Source organism: Chenopodium album, chromosome 27, assembly GCF_948465745.1.
Source record: "Chenopodium album chromosome 27, dcCheAlbu1.1, whole genome shotgun sequence".
Taxonomy (NCBI): Eukaryota; Viridiplantae; Streptophyta; class Magnoliopsida; order Caryophyllales; family Amaranthaceae; genus Chenopodium; species Chenopodium album.
In genome coordinates, this window is record NC_137860.1 from 10,346,738 (window position 1) to 10,370,835 (window position 24,098).

At 33.1% G+C, this 24,098-nt stretch overlaps 1 protein-coding gene across 1 annotated transcript in view; it reads right to left on the reverse strand.

Moving 5' to 3' along the window:
* Positions 1-23,881, reverse strand: part of LOC145620475 (secretory carrier-associated membrane protein 1-like) — a 33,643-nt gene extending 9,762 nt beyond the window's left edge. The window contains exons 1-10 of the mRNA XM_081675160.1: positions 23,834-23,881; positions 22,818-22,880; positions 16,898-17,008; positions 16,731-16,793; positions 16,319-16,352; positions 16,102-16,224; positions 9,946-10,008; positions 9,761-9,854; positions 1,869-1,914; positions 1,726-1,793 (exon numbers count right to left, since the gene is read on the reverse strand). Of these exons, the coding sequence (XP_081531286.1) occupies positions 1,726-1,793; positions 1,869-1,914; positions 9,761-9,854; positions 9,946-10,008; positions 16,102-16,224; positions 16,319-16,352; positions 16,731-16,793; positions 16,898-17,008; positions 22,818-22,880; positions 23,834-23,881 (713 nt within the window). The remainder of the gene's footprint in view (positions 1-1,725; positions 1,794-1,868; positions 1,915-9,760; positions 9,855-9,945; positions 10,009-16,101; positions 16,225-16,318; positions 16,353-16,730; positions 16,794-16,897; positions 17,009-22,817; positions 22,881-23,833) is intronic.
* Between the last annotated feature and the right edge of the window lie 217 nt (positions 23,882-24,098).

Here is a 24,098-nt window from a genome sequence, read left to right on the forward strand (position 1 = left end):
GTTTAAGGGCTTCTGGTGGGTCTTTACGAAACTTGGGTTATATAGTGAATTTAAAAATGTTTAGGAGTATTTGGTAAATTAAGTGATAAATCAAGGGCATTTGATGAAAAAATTATTGAAATAGTAATATTCTATTATACATTTAGTTTCTCTTCCAAATTACAAACAAAATGGAAAACAATGGCATGCCCAATGGTTCGATATGTACACTAAACATTATAATTTCAAGTTGAAGTCTCTTAATGGCTATAAGATAAAGTTGTAATAGATATAAATAAAAATTTTACTGCTATGACACATCTAATCAACTTAGTTAACTTCAATGAAAGGTCAAAGGTGAATGATTTATGTCTTCGCCAAGTGCAATTGCTAGTTATATAATGGATCAAATTATGGAGATAATTAAGTTCGTTCTTTTGGGTCATCGTTATATCATAGCTAGTGGTAATAACAATCTTTAGGCTAGTAAAATAAGCCAAAACCTAATTGAATGGATCCTATAAGGTCACACAAAGGGCTTAGAATGAGCATAAGAGGAAGAGACCCATAATGGGCCTCATTACTCTAGGTGGCAGGCCATGAGGTATGGTTTGTACGGCTTTGGGTTCCTAACCTAGTCCAGTTATAATATGATTATAACTTGAATAGGTGCCTAGGGTTTTGTGTTGAATAGTTTTACTGTTAATCAAACCCGAGTTAGCAAATACGAGACCCAACCCCTCAAACTCCCTCTCTCTCTCACAGCTCTATTCCCTCCTTGCATCGGTATGTATGTGTGTGTGTGGTGGTGGTGGTGGCCAATTGTCCATAAAGGTGGTGATTGTGGTTTTCCCCTTCACTCGACCAATCTAGTATTTGTGGACGACTCGTTCGAATCCCGTGAACTAAGTTGAGGAGCAACACTTGGGGCTATATTCTCTCCCTGATTGTCAATCAATTTATTACGTGGAGATCACGCTTCAAAGGCATAATTATGTGATTCTTGTGCGTTATGTATGCGATCTTGTTTAGGTTCGTAAGAATATAATTCTTGAAATTCCGCTTAGAGTACCTAACTCCCTACTAAAGGCTCTACTCTAAACTATTCAAGTTAGACACTAATCCCTCTGTATTTTATTACTTGCTCCATTTCTCCGAACACGGAAGTTTAGAAGGAATAGTAGAAAGTATTAATATATGATGGAAGTGGGGTTTGTTGAATAATAAAAAAAAATCTAAAAAACCTAAAGTGAGTATAAGTAGAAAGAATATGAAAAATACTAAAATATGATGTGAGGGGACCACTAGTGGAGAGAATTTAGTAAAATATTGTTAAAGTTTCAAAAAAAGGAAGTAAAGCAAGTAATAAAATACGGTCACAAATGGAAAGTGCGTGGAACAAGTAATATATAACGGAGAGCAAGAGAGTTGTGACAAAAAGCGATATAATTACCAGGTTATATGCAAAAACCAACGATACAGCTAAAATATGTTGCATGATAATGTTTGTCATGACTTATATGATAATGCATCAAAAGTCGTTCTGTAAAAAAAATGCATCAAAAGTAGTCGCAAATATGAAGATGTATGCACCCTCACGACAATAAACGTCCGTAATAGCCCTTGTAACCACCTAAAAGTTTCTAGAATAAGTTATAACACATAATTTAGAGATGATTTCCCCTCATTTTGCAAATTAACATAAAAATAATACTAATAAGTCATAAACACATAGAAGGACCTTACGTCAGAGATTTTCCCTCAAAAACAATAGGTGGAGCAATTGCAGCCAAGATGCAAAAGCCGATGTGAACCTGTAAGAGAAAACAAACATCACTAGCACGAATTACACAAAAAATCATCTTTCCATATTAAAAACAACTTCTTACTGAATAGGCAATGAAAAACCATCCAAACTTTAAAGCGCTATCCGTCCTGTTATAATAAAAGAAATTCAATTACAAATGTGTCCAATTTAGGTTATACTTGTACACAAAATCTCAATAATCAAATTGCTATGTATGTTTTCCATCTAGAAGCACATAACGACACTAATGAAAAAACATCCTTTGCTAAAGTTTTATGTAGGGTATTTTTTGTGCCTTTGAACCGCTAAATAAGGTTTGTCACATTATATTCTTCGTTTGCCAACTCATATGATATAAGTTAAGAAGTTTACTTGTATTGGCAAGCTAATATTTGTTTTATACATGTGATACGTACTCAAGGTATGTACTATTAATATATTTTTTATTTATGTTTAATAGAAAAAAAAAAAAAAAAAAAAAAAAAAAAAAAAAAGACAAGCAATAATAAATTTCTGCTTAATTCACTTCATAAAAACAATAAGTTTCTATATAACTACATCGGTTTAAATTGTGATTATGTTTTAACAAAATTAGTTGATTCAAGTTCAAATAAGTCAAATACATTTGAAAAAAAAAATTGTTATGAATAAAGTATTATACATTCAATGAATAACATACAAATATTTTATCTTTTATACCTACCATAATCGCTTGCATTCATGTTTCCAAATAGCTATACACGATAATGAAAATTAATGTAGAAGTAAATACATCTGTTTTGTAACAGAGATGCATTAATCTGGTTATATGCGAAAGAAATTCCATGTATATTTACAAAAGATTTTCATTACAAAAAAATAATAATAAAAAAAAAACCTTAGTTACCCTACAAAATTGGGTCACTATAAAGTCAATTCTACTTTTTTATTATAGGAAGATTTAAGAAGAATAATCCAAGCTCTGAATAATCCTAAGTTTGCTATTTATTTTCTCTCAGCAACCCTAGCAGGTCACCCTACCTTTTACAACCGGTTACCATCCACGTGGCATTTCCTAATTGATCATTTTTTAAAAAAATTTCAAATTTAAAACGTTATTTTTAATTAAAAAAATTAACAAAAAAATCTTCTTCCTCTATCCAGCTTGTTTCTCTCTCCTCTCCTTTCCTCCATTATTACCCACCAGCGTCCAGCGCTACTCAACACACCATCCACAATCACCACCAACAACACAACCTACAACCCACAACACAACCGCAATCAACACCCATAACATCAACCCACAACCTACAAAATCACCTTAAACAACACCATAAGCAACTATCACCCCATAACACCAACCACACACCTCGGCGTGCCGAGAAGCCCACTCACACCCACCCATGACAACCAACAAGAAACCAACCCCAACCCCTGCTTATTACAGCCCCATAATTGAAGACATATGCCCTAATTTAGCCCCATATTCAATTGAGTGAGAGAGAGAAGAAAAGGAAATAAAATAAGATTGATGAAGGAGGTAGTAAGTAGAGTTTAATGAGGGAGGGGAGAGGGTGGCGGGAAGGTTCAGGGAGGTGAGTTGGTGGTTTTGAGGTCTTGTTATGTGGGGCTAGTGGTTTCGGGATATGGCTGGGATGGGGATGGTGGTTTCAACTAAGTGGGATTGGGTAGTTCAAGCCTAGGTAGAAGTGGGGGAAGGACTTCGGGTTTGAGTTTGGGTGGGGGCGAAGTACGTGATGGCAGAGGTGGTGGTGGTTGAAATTTCAGGTAGACAAGTGGTAGTGATGGTGGCTGAAATTCTGAAATGGAGTTGAAGAGGGAAGAAAGGAAAGGGAGTGGAAAATTAAGAAAAGAATAAGTTACCTGAAGTTCAGGTAACCGGTCAAATAGGTTCAGTATGAGAAAATAAATAGAAAACTTAAGATTATTTAGGGTTAATCGAAAGGTTGTATTATTTAGGGAAAACAATGCAAAGGTTGGATTAATCTTGTTAAATTTTCCTTTATTATAATCCAAGTTTGATAACTTAAGTAAACCATGTTATATCATAAAAAAGTTATGTTATAGTTGGGATACCCATTCATATATTTAGTAACCTTTGTTTGGTATTTCAAATATTATATGATATTAAGATGTGCTAAATTAGAGAGAAAATAGAATAGAATGGCTTGATTATTATTGATCAATAGGTAGAGTATTTATACAAAACCTACGAACATAAGATAGGAAACAATATTCCTAAAAGATATACTAACATAATCATAAACCCTAAAGATATATTCTCTAAATAATATCTTAACATAAATATTCTAAATATATTATTCTCCTAATAAGATCAATACGAAAAATATATCACACATATATTTTCCGATATTATCTCTAACAAGATGGCTTAACTAAGTTTTAATCCCATGGATAATTCTATAGGTTATTCTATGATTAAATTGTATATAAAACTAGCATAGGAGGTTAAATACTATTAGTTCCATTAAGTATGATCACACTTGTATCTAGTAGCCCACTAATGGAGGGTTCGGTCTCCTCGAGTGATATGGTGTGCTTTTCAATGTCATAATTTTATAGTGATTATGTAATTAGATAACACTTCCATATCCATATATAAACTATGGGATTATTGTGGAGACTTATAATTATTACCCTCTTCTAAAAGCCTTGTGATTTTGGTGAGATAGTTTGATTAGCAAGTATATTGGTAATACGCGTGGTACCACTTAGTCCGAATTGAATTGCCATAAATGAAAAATAATACCTAGTAGGTGATGAGTGCTATATATGGCACTTTTAGAGTACGATTTTAGCTTTGTTATCACTCATTTTATAATCAATAAACTCTTGAGTTTGCTTCTTTGAGTCCTAGTTTAAGCAAAGGTGGTGTTTAAAATGATTTTTTGTGCTTTATTTATTTGTTTATTCCCCTGTGCTTTTACTCGTGTTTCTTTTTTGTGTTTAGGTACTAGATCGTGGGTGAAGATTGTTTTATGAAGTCCTTCCTAAAGATTTTAAAGAGCTTTAAGCATAGCTAAAGATCTTTAAAGAAGTCAATATACAAAAGATCTCATGAGCCTTGTCATGCCCTCACCAAAAGCGACAATTTGTAGTAAACTATTTCTAACAGGCATCACCAAGTCATGGCGCGCGTGCACTACAATAGCATGAACGTTCCCCTGCTCCGAGCTCATACCTGAAGCAGCTACATACCTTGGGCTTGTGCGTGTGCTTGAGCCTTATGCTCACATGAGCATGATATGACCCACTCCCAATGTGTAGCGGCTCAACCACGTGTGCATTTCCATGTGCGACAACCATCTTTAATCTTCTTTTTCTATTTTTCGGTAAAAAGGCTTTACCTCTTGTAATTACTAACTAAGCTCATTTTATGAAATTTACTTTTTTTAGAGAGAGAAAGTGTAAAATAAACACTATTTTCTTTAAATTTCAATCGACTCAAGTTTAATTTCAATTTGCAATAAAAGCTTAGTTAGATTTCTTCTTTTTACTTTCAATCCTTGGTTTAAAACTGCTGTTTGATAATTTTCATGGTTAACTTTCATGCGTTAACTAGCTAGTGATTTGGTTAGTTGCTTAACTCCTTAGATTATTACAATGCTGATGATTATCTTAATTAGTTTTGGGTTTGAATTTAGCTTAATCAAGAGTAGTGAGAAGATTTTAAGCTATGGATAGGATGAAGCATGATTGATTAATTATAAAGTTTGATTTTTAGAAATTGAACAATAATACCTTAAGATTAAATAGATTAGATAAGGTTTTCATGTTATTTGCATTGATTGGGCTAGCTTAGCTACCTTTAATTATAAGTATAATTATATGGCATTATAGATCTTGATTGAAGTGAGAACCTCAGTTGCGATCACCTTATTTAGATTAACTTGATTGTAATATTCTTGTTTTCTTACCCATTGGAGAGATTTAGGGTGAGTTAGCTTGAAGATAGTTATCAAATAAATTTTAATTGCTTTTCTACCTAGTCTTCACATACTTTTGATTGATTGATTCTCAATTTTGTTAATGAACATGATTGCATATGGGTCTCAATTCCCTATCAAATTTAACATTCAATATTCACCTTAATTAAATTAATTAAATTTTTGACTTAGCATAGCTCAACCTTCAACACTTGATTCCAATTTAGCTTGATCATAAGTCAGTTTCAATTTTCATTTAATATCCTTATGGACCAACCTCTTGCTTATCAAAATCACTAGTTTTAACTTGTGTTTTAATAAATTTTGTTTGATTACAAGGAGTAAGTTTACAACCTAATTTCTAGCATCTGAAATTGACAGTATTGTTCAGGAGAGGCATTTTTGTTTGATTGATAAAGCGTAATTCCAATAATTGAAAATACAAGAAAAAGATATCCAATTTAAATTTGTATTTTGCTACTAATCATTTTTGTATGTTTTTAACTATAGAGTTCCTAATACCCCTTAGTACCTTTTGATCACGAGATTGAGAGAACCCTTAGAAGAAGAAGAGCAACATCAAGATCTTTAAGCTCAAGTCCACCTAGAGAGATATCTTTGAAAGACCAACAACAAGGAAACATAGGAGACAATCAAGGGCGCGTGAGCTTTGAGGAGTTAGGCACCCCAGGGGCTTATAGAGCCACACGTGAAATCGTAGCTCCCTCTACTTCGGGCAACAATTTCGAAATTGGACCCATGATGACCGACTTGATAGAGCGGAGGAAATTTTGTGGAGCGGAGACTTAGAGTCCCCTCACACAATTGAAAGAGTGAAAAATATTGCAACATGATCAAGTTGAAGGGTTAAGTAAAAAGTTTGTAAGAAGGAAGCACGTTATATTATCTCTCATTAGGAGAGCTCTTAAATGGCTAAATAAGGAGGTTAACCAAACTCTTAGACTACTTAGGATGAAGTTACAAAGGCTTTTCTTTCAAGGTTTACTTAAAAAAAACAGACGGTCAAAGCAAGAGTTTTAATCCAAAGTTTCGCCAAAAATAAAGTGAAAGAGTGTATAAGGCATGGGAGAGGTTTAAAGAGTACAAAGAGAACGTACACACCATGTAATCTTAAACTACAAAGTACTTCAAATCTTCTATGGAGTTTTGAACCCTCAAGGCAAGACTAGCCTCGATACGTGTGTTGTCGATGGACCAATTTTGAGCCGAACGAAAAAAGATTTAGTTGAGATAATTGAAGATGTTGATCTAAATTATATGGATCAAAAGAGGGTGAACGAGAAACCAAAAGCAAGAGTGGTAGTGTGGTTTACTCCTTTAATCACCTTAATGCCACCAACAATTTGACTTCTCAAATTACCAAACATGATATAGACATGTCTTCAATCAAAGGCTGCCTCTTCTCAAACTATTCTTCCTGCCCAAATTAAGGGGGTGAGGTACATATTGTAACTCTTCCTCTTATAAAACATGCCACTTGGATGTTAGTTTTGTGATGCTTAAGTATCTTATGATCATGATACATCTTTATGTGTTAAAGCCAATGATATTTCTTTATTTAAACTCTTAAGAGAATGCTTTGTCTAATAATAATTGACCAATATTTAACAATCAACGTTTCAAATTAAAGATGTAATGATTATGATGTAATGATTATGATTACCATATAGGAACCAAAAGGACCACAATCCCCAAGGTAACTATGACCAATAAAGTGGTATAGGAATTAAAATTATAACTAGGAAAATTTTGGTGGGAATAATTAATGGAGGCCAGGGTAGTTGGAATATTGACCAACAAAGAAAAAATTTTCAATACAATAATGCTTAAATGTCTGATTGAGAACCTCCCGATTTTGCTTTAAGAGCCCCTTTTCCTATGCTTCTTCCTCTTCTCATCTTATTCAAATTTGGAAGAAATGATTAAAACGAACAAAGAAGTTTAACACCTCCGTGGTCGCGACTGGTATGATATACAATGAGGTCATCATGACTCACAATAATATCCTTGAGACCAAATATCTCAAAAGTAAATGCTTTGAAAGAAAGAGCTACTCCTTCTCAACTCCCTTTCTCAAGGCCTTGATCCTAAGAAGCATTTAAATTTAGCTGCCACTATGAGTAAGAAAGTTTTTGAGGAGAGAGCTCCAAAGAAAATTCAAGTAAATGAGGGATTGAGAGAGTCGTTGATTGAAGATGATGAGGTGAAGGAGACTTACTTTTATAGAGAACAAGAATGATGGAAGCCTAATGGGGTTAAGAAGGAGAGTGAGGAAGTTGTGAAACCCAACTAATACCTTTGCGAAGAGCAAATTGGACGTGTAATTGAGGAAGTTCCTTGAGATGGTCAACCAATGCAACTTCACCTTTCTCTTCCTTTCATGGTTTCCATTAAGCAAACTTGAAATTATGCTAGATTTATAGAGAAGATCAATTATGAGTGGAAGAGGGAATTTACATGGTAGAGGGATAGTTAGCTTAATCGAGAATTGCAGTGCAAAAATCTTGAACAAAATGCCACCCAAATTGAAAGACTTTTGAAACTTTTCTATCCCTTGTGCAATTTACAACATGCTAATTGATAATGTTTTGGGTGACCTTGGGGCTAGTGTGAGCCTTATGCCATACTTAGGTTATCAAAGACTTGAAGTTTGAGAGCTTCTTTCTATGAACATTAGCCTTCAACTTGTCGATTAGTCAATCAAGTTCATAATTTCGGTTAGCTTTGTAGTATGTGAAATTAATGAAGATGCTCAAATTTGTTATATTCTTTATAGATCTTTTCTTACAACTTTGGTTTCCTTGATTGAAGTTAAAACTATATCCTTTTAAAATATGTCAATAAGAACCTAACCATATTTAAACACTATAATTAATAATTTTTTTATATTAGTAACACAAACTTTAACGTAGTTTTACTGCAATTAAATAATTTATGTATGATTTTCAATATTCTTATCTGTGTTTATAACTTACTGCACTATAATAAGAAAGTCAAAGGCAAATCACTCTTTCCCCTTTTTTTCTTTTATCATCAAACTACTTCTTTGTTACCACATGCAACAAACATTCTACCTAAAATATTCAACCTCTAATATAAGAATGGTCATTTTTTACAGTTTAGTGACAATATCAGATTTGTTATCGCGCATCATTAATGATGCAAAATACTGATTTTAAAAGGTTTCAATCAAAATAACAAAAATTCTTCATTTAGGCATTAAATTGAAGTTTCATTATTTTTTTAGCTATTTCCTCAAACACATTAATTATTACAGATAACCAATTAGTGCTTCATATTATTTCCTAATTACTACCTCCGTTTCTTTTTAGTTGACACGTATTCCTTTTTAAGATTCTTTTTTTTTAGTTGACACGTTTCCTTTTAGGGTAACTTTTTTACCTTGCATTTACAAGCTACGCCACTTGCTTTTTCATTCTCTCTCGCTCTCTCTCCTCTCCTTAATAAATGTACCTAAATCAAACGCGTCAACTAAATAGAAACGGAGGAAGTATATACTTTCATAATTAAAGTTCCATCACAAGATTAGTAGTCTATATACAATCCTCTCACCAATTCAGATTTTAGTAAATACATTAATACAAAAAACACAATACTTTTCAATCATCCTATGGACAACTTAAAGAAAGCAAGTAAGAAAAATGATGCATCCCAAGATAAAATGCATTATAATGGAATTGAATAAAGTTTTCTACTTTCTAATGCAAATATGGCTGATATAACCTTAAGTTCAAAATATGATTTGACAAGGTAAACTACTCTATATAAGGTTATCTTATTATATTAACTATTTTTATAAAATCATTTTTTATACAGTAAAAATTGATTAAAAGGGATTGGACATGATAATTAAAGTCAAATAAAGAGATCATGTTTGAAAATTATAGTTACTAATAGTGATGTTGAGAAGACAATGTAGAATGCATGTGCAATGTTCTTTCGTGAGCCCTAGTAAAAGAGCAACAACTATAGAGAATATGTTTACCTCATAGCACGATATAAAGGACGGTACCAAAAGCCATAGGCCCCTGGAACTCCTACTATAAAATAAATGATTGCGAGCAGCCAAATTTTAACTCCTAAAACAAATATATCAACTACAATTAATAAAATTTAAGGGATTTTAGCCAATTAAGAAACCAAATATGTAAGCCCATATCATTTACACACCATTCCCTTTGATCCAAGCAATTGTGACTGCCATGAAATTCCATAAAAGGCAAATTACAAGTCCTGTACAAGCCGAGTCAAAAAACTAAGTTAAGAAAGTTAATGTTAAAAAAAAAACACATTTTACCAATAACAATAGCTTATAAAACAACAATCCAAATATTTGTTGAATAACCATTTCATTCAGTAGAAAATTGCAAAGAACAAAAAAGGAAACCTAATTCTAATAGGTATGGATATAATATTATATTCAGATAAAAATTGTATAAAGAAAAATAAGTGATATGATCTTCTAAGCCTATTAGTAAACTTAATTTAAATAATGTTGTTATTACTAGTTATAGGAACATCGTGTAGATTTAAGTTCAAGAATTTCAAATTACCACTACTAGCGTGGAATTAGTGAAATAATAGTTTCTTACCGCAAGCTAGATTAAAATGAAGAATGGGCATCATACATATATATCCGAGAAAGATGAACAAGAAATATAAGGAACTTGGGGTCACTAGGATAAGAAAAATAATCATCATGAGCGGATAAAAGAAAGTGATGAGGGAAATAAGAAAAATGTTAGTCAAGGGTAAAGGAACCTCATAAAATAATATGTTAAATTACAGAATTTACTATACAATCAAACAATTAAAAGTTGTAGTGAGAAATTGAGCTAGCTACAGAAGAAAATTATAATGTTTATGGTTAACTCTAAGAAAAACAAATCTTAATTTATCACTTTTCAAATGAAAATTCATAAAAATCAGTTTAAGTATATTTGTCCTTAAAAATAAGATAAAAATACATAAATTTGTTTTTGACTTTAGTTTTTAAGGTGATCAATAAAAAGTCTTTGTGCCACAAAGCTCAACTAACCAAAGTTGTTTTATGGAACTATATGGTTTTTAGTCTATCCTCTCGCCACTCTAGTAACAAAGACACACGATTAATATACGGGAAATGGCTTCTTTGTTGATTAATTTGGTGTTCCTCATAATTACTCATATTATAAATTTATAGTCCAAATGAAGGTCAACAACTTGTGAAACCCCACTTTTAACTTTTCTATAATCTAGTCTAATCTTCTCTACCACCAATTATATAGCTAGTTCAATAATTTGGAACGTTTGTTTAATATGGTTGTGTGTACAAATTTAAGATATTTCTTAGCATATAAGGTTGGTTAAACACGACTCTTAGAAAATTACCAAAATACACTATTATAGAAAGAAGAGATCTGGAGAATATAAGAAGAGATATCAGTAAAAAGCATATATATAATTTTAGAACCAACTACTACATATTCTTTGTGCCAGATTATATAGTAGACTTGTCAATGGATTGATCCAAAGATAGAAATTAAAACAGAACGAAAAGGTCATCTTTAACGTTCAAACTTTTAAACTATCTCAAATTTTAAAGATTTTTATCATCCTTAGGAAGGTGACTTGAAATCTAAAGACTAGGGCTGTACACAGTTTGGTCTGGACCGTAACCAAACCAGACCAAACCGCATTTTAGCTTTGGTTTGGTTTACGGTTTGAAAAATATGGTTTGGTTTCGATTTTTGGGGAAATATGGTTTGCGGTTTGGTTTGGTTTTTTGAAAATTATAAACCAAACCAAACCGTAAACCAGTAAACCGCATTTTAATATTTATATAATTTTTAATTAAATTAAAATAGTTATTATATATTATCAAAAAATTAAAAAAAACATGAAAAATCATTAGAAGACTATACGGTCAGTATACTACTATACTCTATACTCATTCTCAAATATCAATACTTAAAATTCAATAGGTCATATAACTCATATTGCTCTTATTGTATTAGCACTTAGCACTTGATTAGTTGGTTGTTATTCTTATTAAAACTTTGTAGTAAAATTTAATCCTTTTGGGCTAATTATTTAAACTTTATTATAAATTTATTAATATTTGACAATTTTTTAGGAAAAAAATGTCGTCTCATCATAAACCGCAAACCAAACCGCACCAAACCGCATTATTACGGTTTGGTTTGGTTTGGTTTCAATACTAATATGGTTTGGTTTGGTTTGGAAAATTGACCAAACCGTATTTTGCGGTTTGGTTTGGTTTAGACGCAAACCGCACCAAACCAAACCATGTTCACCCCTACTAAAGACATATAAAGTTTTAGTTTTTAGAGTTTAAAAAAGAAGTAATGAATACATTCAACATTCATATTTATATTAAGATTGCGCCAATTAAAAAAGTTGAGTAATTTTAAGGAAATTTTGACTTTTACCACCAAAAAAAATCAAAAAATTGTTTTTACCACCAAAACTTCTAAAACTTTTATTTTACCACCAAAAAAATTTCTAAAAATTGTTTTTAACCACCAAACGTCAGGAAAATCGTTAAATCTAGCGGTTTAAAAAAAATTTCTTCGAATTTCGTGCACAAAAATATGTTTTTCATAGGTTTAGGGGGGCACTTTGGCCCTTTCCGATCATTGTTCACGTAAATCAAGGTTTTTTTAAACACGCAAAACGAGGCATTTCCGATCATGTTTTTTTGTCAATTGTAACCTCAATTTGGTCCCATATGACCAAAGCGTCCCCCAATACCCCTAAAGAGCCTGTGTTTGATGAGTGACATTTTTGGCACTCATTTGGTTCCTTTTTGGATGATTTCTATTTCATTTTATCTCTCTTTTCTTTAGTTTTCCTTAGTTTTATTCTTGTTTTCTTCATTTTATGATTTTTGTAGTTAGTTTCTCTATTTCATGCTTTTTCTTGTTTACTTGCTTTTTTTTCCCTTTTACTTGCTTTTTATCCTTTGATTGTAGGTTGTGATTGATTGTCCAAGGATTCCCGGGCTTCCTTTCCATAGTTTTCCATTGATTTTCATGCCTAAAGCTTGTGCAAGAAGTTTCAAGTCAATGTGAGGTTCAAGGAGCATGCTTCAAGGTCTTGTTTATGCCTTCCTCATGGCTTCTATTCTTCAAGAAATTCAAGGAAGTTCCTGCCTACCTTGTCCTCCATCATCATCATCTAGGATGTGTGCACCTCGTGAGCTAGGGCAAAGAAGAAAGGAGGAAGCAGCAGCGTTGTGCGGGCGCACTAGAGGAGTGTGCGGCCGCACATCTGTCGTGTGCGGCCGCACATCAGGTGCGTGCGGGCGCACCTTCCTGGGTGTGCTCCCGTGCGCATCATTCTCTCTCCTTCGAGCGCCCGCACCGACGTGGGTCTATTTTTGGACGTCTTTCCCAACTTCCTCTTGGGGATAGTTAGTTATTTCTTTCCATTTATAGAGAGAAGAGGAGATATTCAAGGGGAGAATTAGATTAGATTAGATCCTAGAGAGAGAAAACATTGGTTCTTAGCATTTTTAGAGAGAGAAAGTGTGGGTTTGATGATTGAAGATTGTTTCATTTGATTTGATTTCTATCAAGTTTGTAAGAATTCTTTACTCTTTAATGCAATTCAATGTTTGATTTCATTAGTATTGTTGTTTGATTTGGTTGATTGATAGTTTTATTGATTTGATTGAATTTGTTGGTTTCAATTTGATTTCAATTGATGAGTTTGGGAATATTGATTAGTTTAGCTTTGATTTTGATGTTCTTTATGGATTGTGAGTAGTTTATTTGCTAGGGTAGTGGTGAAGAATGTATTGATGATGAGTTGAGATTAATTTGGGGGAAATTGATTGAGTTGATAATGTGATTAAATTGGTTGATTGATCTTGTGCATGTGTGTGCTTGATTAGGCTTGATCACCCTTGTTATTCACACTAGATTGCATTGTGAGTTCACATTGATACGGACCATTGATTTGTGGCTTACATTTACTCGATTGAGATATCTTGTGATGTTTCCTAGCTAGTGTTTGATGTAGTTGACGCTAATTAGACCTCTAGGAGAATAGCTTGATGTACTCTCTTGGTTGCAATTTCGGTTTTCCCTCACATTGCTTGACTTGATTGGTAAATTCCCCAAGTTGATTGAACTTCATCGTTGATGCATGTGGATCCATTCCCCTAGTGCCTTAGCATTCATTTAGTACAAGCCTTTTGCATCGCCTAGCTTAGCCTTAGTTTCTACTATAAACCCCTTCTAGACTTCGGAATAGCTTAACTTAGGCATCGTGCATTTGACCTCCATTCCTTTGGGTTCGACCTTGACTTACCACTACACTAAATAGGGGTTTGTTAAGTTACAAATTTTGTTTGATTGGGTGGGGTGGTAGCCCAACGACCTACCGTTCTCCTTCCCATCAGTGTTTGACACGAAAATCGAAGAATTTTAAAAATTCCGTTAGGTTTTTGACGACAGGTGGTAAAAAACAACTTTTAATTTTTTATTTGGTGGTAAAATAAAAGTTTTAGAAGTTTTGGTGGTAAAAAACATTTTTTTTTTTTTGATTTTTTTTTGTGGTAAAAGTCAAAAAATCCTAATTTTAATTTGGATTCAGTCCTTAATTTAGTTTGAAACCTTAATAGATGTATTAAACCTTATCTAATCATCTAAAATACGTGAAGCTCGAGCCTTTTAAATTTTATTTTAAATGAACAAAAATACCTACAACATAGTTTAATGTAAAAAAGTAAATTGATTTCAGATCTTTTTGTATTTTACCCTTAAATTCTAAAACACCACTCTTGTCCTTATGCTTACCAGATTCTACTGGTAGTAATTGGGACAATGATCTTTAGGGTTCAATTTGTAGAAATTTACAAGAAAGTAAATAATAATCTCTTTCAAAAATGAATACTCAAAATCCCATTATATGCTTGAAATTGCAGCTCTTACCTACAAACGAACAATCACAACTAAGAGCAAGCGCTTTGCCACTTTTATTAGGATCCTCAATATCCATCACCGAATACCCTAACCCTCCATTACTTGTCTACCCTGTATAAAAAAAATGACCCGAGTGATAACTAGTCCTACACTCTGTGTCCATGTCCATGACCTTCCAACCCAAATGATATACTATCATCACTTACCCTGATAGGGTAACCGACCCAATCCTTTCAATCCTCTTAAACAAACATATTAATATTATTATGTTGTTTTCAACTAAAACAAGCAACATTACCTTGGTCAACTACGTCTTAATTCCTCTTACATTGAAGAAAGTCAACGTACACTATTAAAACTCAATTTAAAAATCATCAAACTTATTATAACATCTTAGATATCAAATTCATACCCAAAACTAAATCCGAGAGATATAGATAGGGAGAGTGTGTTTAGAAAAATTAGGGGAATGAATCTAAAATCATGAAATATATTAAAAAATTAGAAGTAAATAAGCAATGTTTTTAAATTTGATTAAAAAAGATTTTATTACTTTTTCTTTATGGTTAATTTAAATTTTTAAAAGGTTGATACACTTTCTATCTACTATAGGTTTATAGGGGTTGGCATCTTCTAGGTAGAATAAGAGGACAAGTTGATATATTTGGAGAAATTATAATAGTAGAGAAACAAAAAAGCTAGAAGATAAATGATGGTGGATAAAAAGGAACTGAAAGGGATTGCTATTATATTATATATAATTTTTATTCAAAATTAACCAAACTACTTTCTTTGTTCTTTTCTTTTTACTTCCTCTATGTCTCCTTTGCTTTCCTGATGAACAAATGACCTCTAAAAGATAATTGGAAAAAGTAAATAAAACATAAACAAACTTCCAAACATCATCACGCCATGTGAAACCAAGCAACGTTTATCATAAGTATTTATCTAAAGTCATTTATAATCAAGAATAGCTATAATGCAATTATTCTACAAGTATATGTATTTGATGGGAAATAAAAGATATAGATAGAATATCTATGTATAATGAATAATTTATTATTTATAGTATTATTTCTACAACTATAAACAAAACAAATAAAAATCCATTTCAATTAATCGTACTTTCTTTACATTGTATGTAGCTAGTGTTTTTACAGTAATTAGATGGATTAATTTAATATCCTAACATACTTCAGATAAAAAATAAGAAAATAAAGGCGTTCCAAATTAAAGGTATGTTATAAGTTTTAATTTTATATTAATATTCTATAGAGAAACAAAGTTACATAGATTTCATGAGATACATCCTTTAAAATTATCTAGAGTTGCAAGTCAAGTATACGGCATCATCCATTTAAGTATGTATAATATAAGTTATAAAATTATAACATACCAAGATATGTTGAGAATGCAACATACTGTAACGTCTGCAAATGAACAGGTATTTCATTTGCAATATCGTGGTGAATTAGAGGGAGAAACGGAGGCCAATTCTTCTCTTCTATTGTAATTCCAGCTACAAAAGAAAAGTATTATTAGACATTAGATTCTAAATCATATCCTATGTAAGATACCTTATTGACATCCACAAAAATGAAGAGCTTTACTACCTCGAAAGATGGCTTCTTCCCTCCTTTTTAATTCCTGAATCCATCATGGAGATCAAGATCAAATAAGTTACACCAAATAATATTAAGTATATAGTTATAGCTTAAAATAAAGAGAAATACAATGAATATTGTTCAATTCTTCAAGATTGTTGTTATTATTATAAATTCCATTTACAAGAATATATAAATCATCACCTTAAAAGAAATTAAAATAGTATAAGATTGTATATTGTCAATTCTGAAATTGAAACAGGGTTGGAACAATAACATAAAAGAGATATATATAAACATGAAGATGAAATTTTCTAAAGGATATGTGTGATCATAAAATCATATTTGCTTAGCCTTAAAAGTCTTTATTGCTCATAAGATAATAATGATCCTAAACTTGTGAGCTATGAAAGTGTATTACTTGTTCCTTTCTCTTCAATTCAGCTTCCTTAGCTTGTAGTTCCCTCTCTCTACTCTTTAAATCCTGTGAAACATATATAAATGCTAAATTAAAAATTTTATATATCACCAATAATGATAAATAAATAAATAAAATTGCTTTCTAATGTTAGATAAACTTAATTGTACCTTTCCATTATTAAGAGGAATATCAATTGTTGCACCACGGTTGTAATCAGCACGTTCTAACGGAAATGGTGACAATATTGTATTTGGGGTAGGAGGAATACTACCAGGATTCTGCTATTACATAGTACATAAATTAGATATTACCATTTCTTATAGTCTATGTTGTTTAGTATATAGAATAATTTCATTTCTAAGTACGTACAAATTTACTTATTTTAACTAAACATATAGTTAACACACTGTAACGTTAATAGTTTTCAAGAGAATGCATTGTTATGTTATAAAGCTTAATTAAGCAAATAAAGAACATTTTCAAAAAGAGCTAGAGAACTATTTCAAAATTAAAGTCATTACTTTGATGTTAAAAGTTTTACAAAGCAGAAGTAGAACTAAATAATAAAAAAAGACTACTTCCTAAGTCTAAATGTACATCATCCAAAAATAGTAACCTTTTTTTTTTTGTTTTTATTAATTATATCCAAATACTTTTCATTTGATGTTTGGAATATAATCAAATTTGTGTTTCCATCATAATTTACTTTAAGTTAAGCTAAATTTATGATTCGTTTGTAATTTTTGACGATTCTTGTAGTCAGTTCATTGATGGCTTTAGAAGGTGAGAGTAAGATAAATAATAATCATAAGGAGGAAAAATTGAAACAAATACTCCCACCTTTGCCTCATCTTCTCACAACAATTCCACCTTTTCGAATCAGGTAACATCCCCCCTTTAACCACTATTTTTCCAAAATAGTCCTTTAACCTGTTTCTTAAGTTGGAAACCGGTTATAGGAATGTTATTATGCCACATGTCAATTTAAATTGGTTTTTTTATTAATTAAAATAAAAACAAAAAAAAAATTAAAATAACACCACAAAATGTAAGGAGGGTGTTCCCATCGTAGGGGACCCTTCTCCTTAAATGCCCATGGCCCTTTAAAGCCTAGGACTTTACATTTGTTAGGGTGTATTAGGATTTGAATTCCGGACTGTTTGGGGGACCTTGAATTAGAATTGATCTTGTCATCACACTTTTTTAATAAGAAACAAGTAGGGAGTCGCCAATGAGTTTTAGGAAAACTCATAAACCTCGTTCATTCCTTTCTCCCATGTGGAGTTCATGGGATAATTAGCACGAATTGTAAGTTTACCTATGCCCAAATTGGTCTACATAAACTAGAAATGAGTTCGGGAGCGAGGGTACTAAAATAACATTCCTTTTAGAGGGGAATCGTTGTTCTAGTCCTAGTGCGGCCTCTACTAGCTCTTCCTTTTTCACAATTTCATCACCAAACAATATATGCAACGCGATACCTAAAACTACGTTAATTGATTTTATTTACATGCATCAATCACGTAGGAATTACATTGCAAAGTTGTTATTCTTTATTTAAATCAAATTCGTGAAAGGAACAAAAATAAACAAGATTCGCCTTGGCTTAAGTGATCAATCAATCAATTAATTATTCAATTCTAATCTTTTTTAACGCAAGATATTATGTGGAATTGATTAATTAAATATCCTTTTAAAATGATCAAACAACACTAATTAATTGATTAAGGTTCTTTTAAACAACAAAAATAAATATGATTTATCTAAGTGCTCGGGATTTTACCACTTCTCTTTTCTAGATTTCCGTTTAGAACACTTATGGACTCCTTCTTGTTCGGGAACCTCCACCGTAGTAACAAGTATAAAGGGGGTGAGTGTTTAGGACAAGAGGGTTTGGTAGCACACAAGTTCACAAAGAATCTGCCAAAGTTTTTGGTTAATTTCTGTCTGTTTTAAGCCTCATATTAAGCCTCTATTTATAGAGAATGGGTGCAATTAGGGTTTTAAGCATTCTGCCGCAGCAGGTGTCGCACGCATCTGGATGTCTTGCGCGCGGCATTATGGTAAGATTCGATTTTATATTTTTATGAAATTCTGAATCTTCCACGAGCGCATCACTAGCAGTTGAGCTGGGTGTCGCGCGCAACTAAATTAGTTGCGCGGGCCAAACCAACGCGACTTGTTGATATGCGTGCGGCTTATTCTGCGGCAGCATTAAATTTAACCTAGGCGCCTTTAAATCCGTCATTATTGGGTCTTAAGCACAAGCTTAAGCCTAATTATGATCAGGTTTAGTTAATTGGACCTTGTTTGCATTTTTTTTTTGGTTAGGCTAGTCTTTTTGTGTCTTTGCGGTTTAACCAGTCATCCATAAGTATTCTTTACATTGATCCAATGCGAAGATGGTTTTATTTATCGTCATTGCACTTCTTGTCGACACAGGAGGCCTAAAGTTGTCTACACAAAATTGTCAAAAATTGGACTATAAAAAATAATAATATTACAATGCCACAAAAAAGAAAAATTTGCGAGGAAGGTCCTTTTAATTGGCGAATTTGTGAGGAAGGTCCTTTTATGAAAAAGGTGGCACAAAAGGTCCTTCTATCATGATTGGGTTGTGAGGAGGGTCCTTTGACCAAATTCCGGCATTGGCAAAAAAATTTCGGCCAAAAACAGTTACGGGCACAACATGTCACCACTTAAATGACCTTTTTTTTTTCTTCCTTTTTTCCCCTTCCCCTCTTTTCCCTCAATTATCATTTTTCCCCCATTATTAAACCCTAATTTCATAACTCTCCTTTTCTCTTTCAAAGTAGTATAAATTTTCAAAAAAAATTCCAGAACTTGCAAGACCAAAATCTTCTTCGATTCTTGGGTTTCCATGGGTCCACAATGCTCTTTTGATAGTAGTAAGACCGCATCTACACCTCTTCATCAATTTGTGCAACTACAATGTACAACAAACAAAGATAAATTTCAAGTTGCAAAATTAAACTTGAAATTGAAGTGGGATTGTCACCCTACGTTCTTCGACTCGCGTTGAATGCTTTCGATTGGCCTTCAATTGTAATTTCAAGGGATAAGAATTGAAGATTTTGGATTAATTTTGTTTTGAATTAAGGTTTAATTATAGGAAATCAAGGGAAAAAGAGGGAAAGGAGAAAAAGAGAAAATAAAATAGGTCATTTAAGTGGTCACGTGTTGTGCACGTAACTGTTTTTGGCCGAAAAAATTTGGTCAACACCGGAGTTTGGTCAAATGACCCTTCTCACAACCTAATCCTTATAAAAAGGACCTTTTGTGCCACCTTTTTCATAAAAGGACCTTCCTCACAAGGTCGACCACTTAAAATGACCTTCTTCGCAAATTTTCCCTCAAAAAGCCCCCAAAAATTGATTTAACCACCACTTAACAAATTCTTGGATGGAATCCATTATTGTGACCCCCACGTACATGTGTCAGTATTGCATTGGTTTTAAAAAATAAAAAAAAAAAAAATTAAAAAAAGGAAAATATCCTAAACCCTAACCCTGCCCTAGTGCCACCACCGGCAACCCTAGACCCCCACCGTTGATAGCCCCCATCCACAACCACCGGCACTTGTGAAACCCACCCAAGCCAACCAGTAGCATGATGCACCACCCTAGCCCAACCTGAGACGCCGTAACCCTAACCAATACCGAAAATCCAGAAACCTGGCCTAATTTCATTTGACCCACCCAACCACCCTCCCTTACTTTCCACCCTTAAAAGCTACAATCGACCATGGCGGCCCTCGATTAGTCAATTTCAGCCGCCAATTTCAATTGTCATTTCAAGGGTTAGGGAATTAGGGGTGGTTTCTGCAGCGGGCTAAATGCGTTAGGATTGTTTCAAGGAGAGGGAAAATGGGAAAAGGGTGGTTTTTGCGGCAATTTAAAGGGGAAAGGGTGATTTTGTCTGTCAAGGTGGGGCCGGGTTAGTTTAGCAACGGTGGGTGTAAGAGTGTTGCTGGTTGTGGCATTGGGGTTAGGTTAGGGTTTAGGATTATTTTCTATTTTTTTAACCAGTGCAATACTGACACGTGTTGTAATGGGTCCCACTAACGGATTCCATTTAAAATTTTGTTAAATGGTGGTGCAATCAATTTTAGGGGTTTTTTTTAGGAAAAATTGCAAAAAATAATACAATCTTTGGCCGATTCTTTTTTAATAATCCAACCTTTCGATTATGTTTTAATATTACAACCTTTGGGGGTGTTGAATTTGACAAGACAAAAAACTTGTAACCTGTTAAACCGGTTGCACATGACACGTGTCGTTATGCAATTGATTTAAATAATAATTTTTTAAATAAATAAAAAATTTTCTGTTTTCAATCATTAATAAAAGTGTTAACATTTAATTAATATATACATAATTATAACATTAATTATGATTAAGTATTTTTAAGCAAATTATTTAAAAAAATGAAAATTTCACCCATCTCCCTCCCCATCACCCAGCCACCACGTCTTCCACCACCCAACCACCTCTTCTCCCCCTCCTCGCCGACGCTAAGACCGACGCCCTCGGCCCACGCACCATCTCCTCTTATCCCCTTACCCCCGACCTCACCCTTCTCCTGTCATCACCGCCCAGCCAACAACAGCAGCACCTACCACCCGCGCATCTGCCTTCGCTGCTCCCAGTTTCACCACCATAACAGCCATAATCAGCGAAAAACATGGGGGGTGGTTTCGGGGCTGCGGTGGCTGAGAAGTGGTGGAATCGGGGCTGCGGTGGTCGGTAAGTGGTGGAATCGGGACAACGGTGGTCGATTTTTGCGGGTTAGGGTTTGTTTGGATGGGTGGCGCGACGGTAAGGGGTGGTCGAGGTACTTGGGCATGGGTCGCCGGGGGTGGGTGAGCTAGAAACCGCCGTCCAGTTTCTGGGCTAGGGGAAAGGGGAGCTGCGTGAAGGCCAGGGGGGAGGGAATGGTGGTTAAGGTGGTGGCAGCCTGGCAGGGGTGGTGGGCTTTTTGTTTTATTTTATTTATTTTTTTTAGGGATATTTATTTTTTTTTTAATAATATTAAATAAATTTTTAAAAAAATAAATAAATATTAAATAAATATTAAAAAAAATTAAATTAAATTGAGGAAACCAATAACAAAATGACACGTGTCATGGTAACCTGTAAAAACAAGTTACCAACCAATTTTTTCCTGTTAAAATTCAACACCACCCAAAGGTTGTACTCCCTCCGTTCCTAAATTACATTCCTATTTCTAGAATTTATTCCTCACATAATAGAGAGAGGTAAGAATGTAATTTAGGGGCGGAGGGAGTAATATAAAAGAATAATCGAAAGGTTGTATTATTAAAAAAGAACCGGCCAAAGGTTGTATTATTTTTTGGAATTTTTCCTTTTTTTGTATTATATTTAAAGTTTTTTTTGTGGTGTTATAATCCAATTTGTGGTAGTTTTGTGGCGTTATTTTGCAAAATTTCTATTAAATAATAAAATAAAACTAGCCCTGTCCTGATCTTTTCCCTTTTTAGCTCTTCCCTGCCTAAACTAGCCACATATTCCCATTCATCGAAGCCAACCATACCCCCTTTTCCTAAAATCACCTTCCCTTACTCTCATTGAAACCAATGTAATCAAGTTTTTTTTTAACAAACTTGGCCTTTGCAAAATATATGGTAGGGGTGGTGTTCAAGCTGGTTTCGAGTGGGGTGGGGTTTGATTTAAAGGTGGGGCCATGGGTTTCGAGGTGGGATTTTAGGGGAGGGGGGAGGGGAGGGGAGGAGTTTTGCCGGTCCAGTGGGGAAAGGGGTCAAGTAAGAGGGGTTGGTGTTTACAAGGAAGTGGGGGTGAGAGTTTGGATTTAAGGGGTTGGCTTGGTGGGCTAGGGGTGCCTAGGAAGGGGTAGGGTTATTGGTGGTATGGGGAAGGGAAAGATAGTTTTTTCTAGATTGAGGTGGTGGTTATGGTGGTGTGGTGGCCTAAAGAAATATGAACACTGATTCAATTTTTTAGAAAATATGTAAGATGATGTTTAAACCCAAACAAAAACATGTTAATGCCCAAAGAATTATCAATTGATGTCAAAGAATGCACTTACAGGCATGTAAAAAGGACCGCCACTAAAGGTAGATTGCTTAGATCCTTTTCCTTTAGATTGATCCTGTTATTTTTATAAACAACCATTAAAGATACAACTTTGAACATAAAATAGTTTCCTCTTTATACATATTCTCCTTTTTTCATATAATTTAATAGATTTATGTAGATCTAAATCTCAAAAACTAACATTTCATTGAAAACCTAAATGTTACTAATGCATGATTTATCTATACCCTAATTTACTAAAACAATCATGACTCTGATACTACATCTATGTAAAGGCACATATTTTAATAGATGTTTAATATGATCAATTCATAATGCAAATTAAACTAACATTTACTTTCTTTGTTCCACATTAGATGATACAATTCTTTATCAGTTTGTCAATGCAAAAATTCAATCGAAAATATCTTTAATTATATTAATGCAACAAAAACTAAAATTGAATTTTAATTAAGTGCACATAAAAATGAATATAACAAGATCTAACATGACTATGCTTCTTTATATCTATAAATCACAAATGCTAGCTTAGTTAAATTAAAGTAAAGCTAATAAATAGTGCCAAAAGTCAAAATGTGTCATTTAATTTGGAACGAAGGAAGTAATAAAAATTACAAAGTTCCATAAGAAAATAAATCCTCATAAACTTCTCTAATTATATTTATACTCAGTAGCTTCCTTCCTAAATAATAGTTAAACTTGAAATCCACATCTAACATATAAAATAGCAACTTAAGTATTATAATATTTTTACAACATATTTCTCAAAGATGTCGATGAATCAAATTTTAAGAGCTTGTGTAAGCACATACATTGTCGTGCCAAAAAAAAAGTTAAAGTATACATTGTATACAAATCATAATAGATCTTACATATTCAAGAAAAATGGAAAAACAACATAACAATGACGATAATAAATTATGATACCATATGACATTTATCTACATATTAAGGGAATCAAAGGATATTGAAAACTCAAACATGCTTTCAAAAAGAAAGAGAACTTACCGCAAAAGGATTTATATCTTCGTCGAATGAGTTTCGATCATGCGCCATGAAAATAGAGTTGGAATTATAAGGATCGCATTAAATCAAATTTGAACAATGTAAGAGAGGATATGCAGGAATCTATTAGATTTTTCAGATTTGTTTACAATTTGGATAAAGCGTTTTAATGAATAGCTATGAGATTATCTTTTTATTTTCTTGTTTTTTTGTTTAATTTTGAATTTAGATGCGTTCTTATTTATAAAATTAAAATGAGACAATTAAG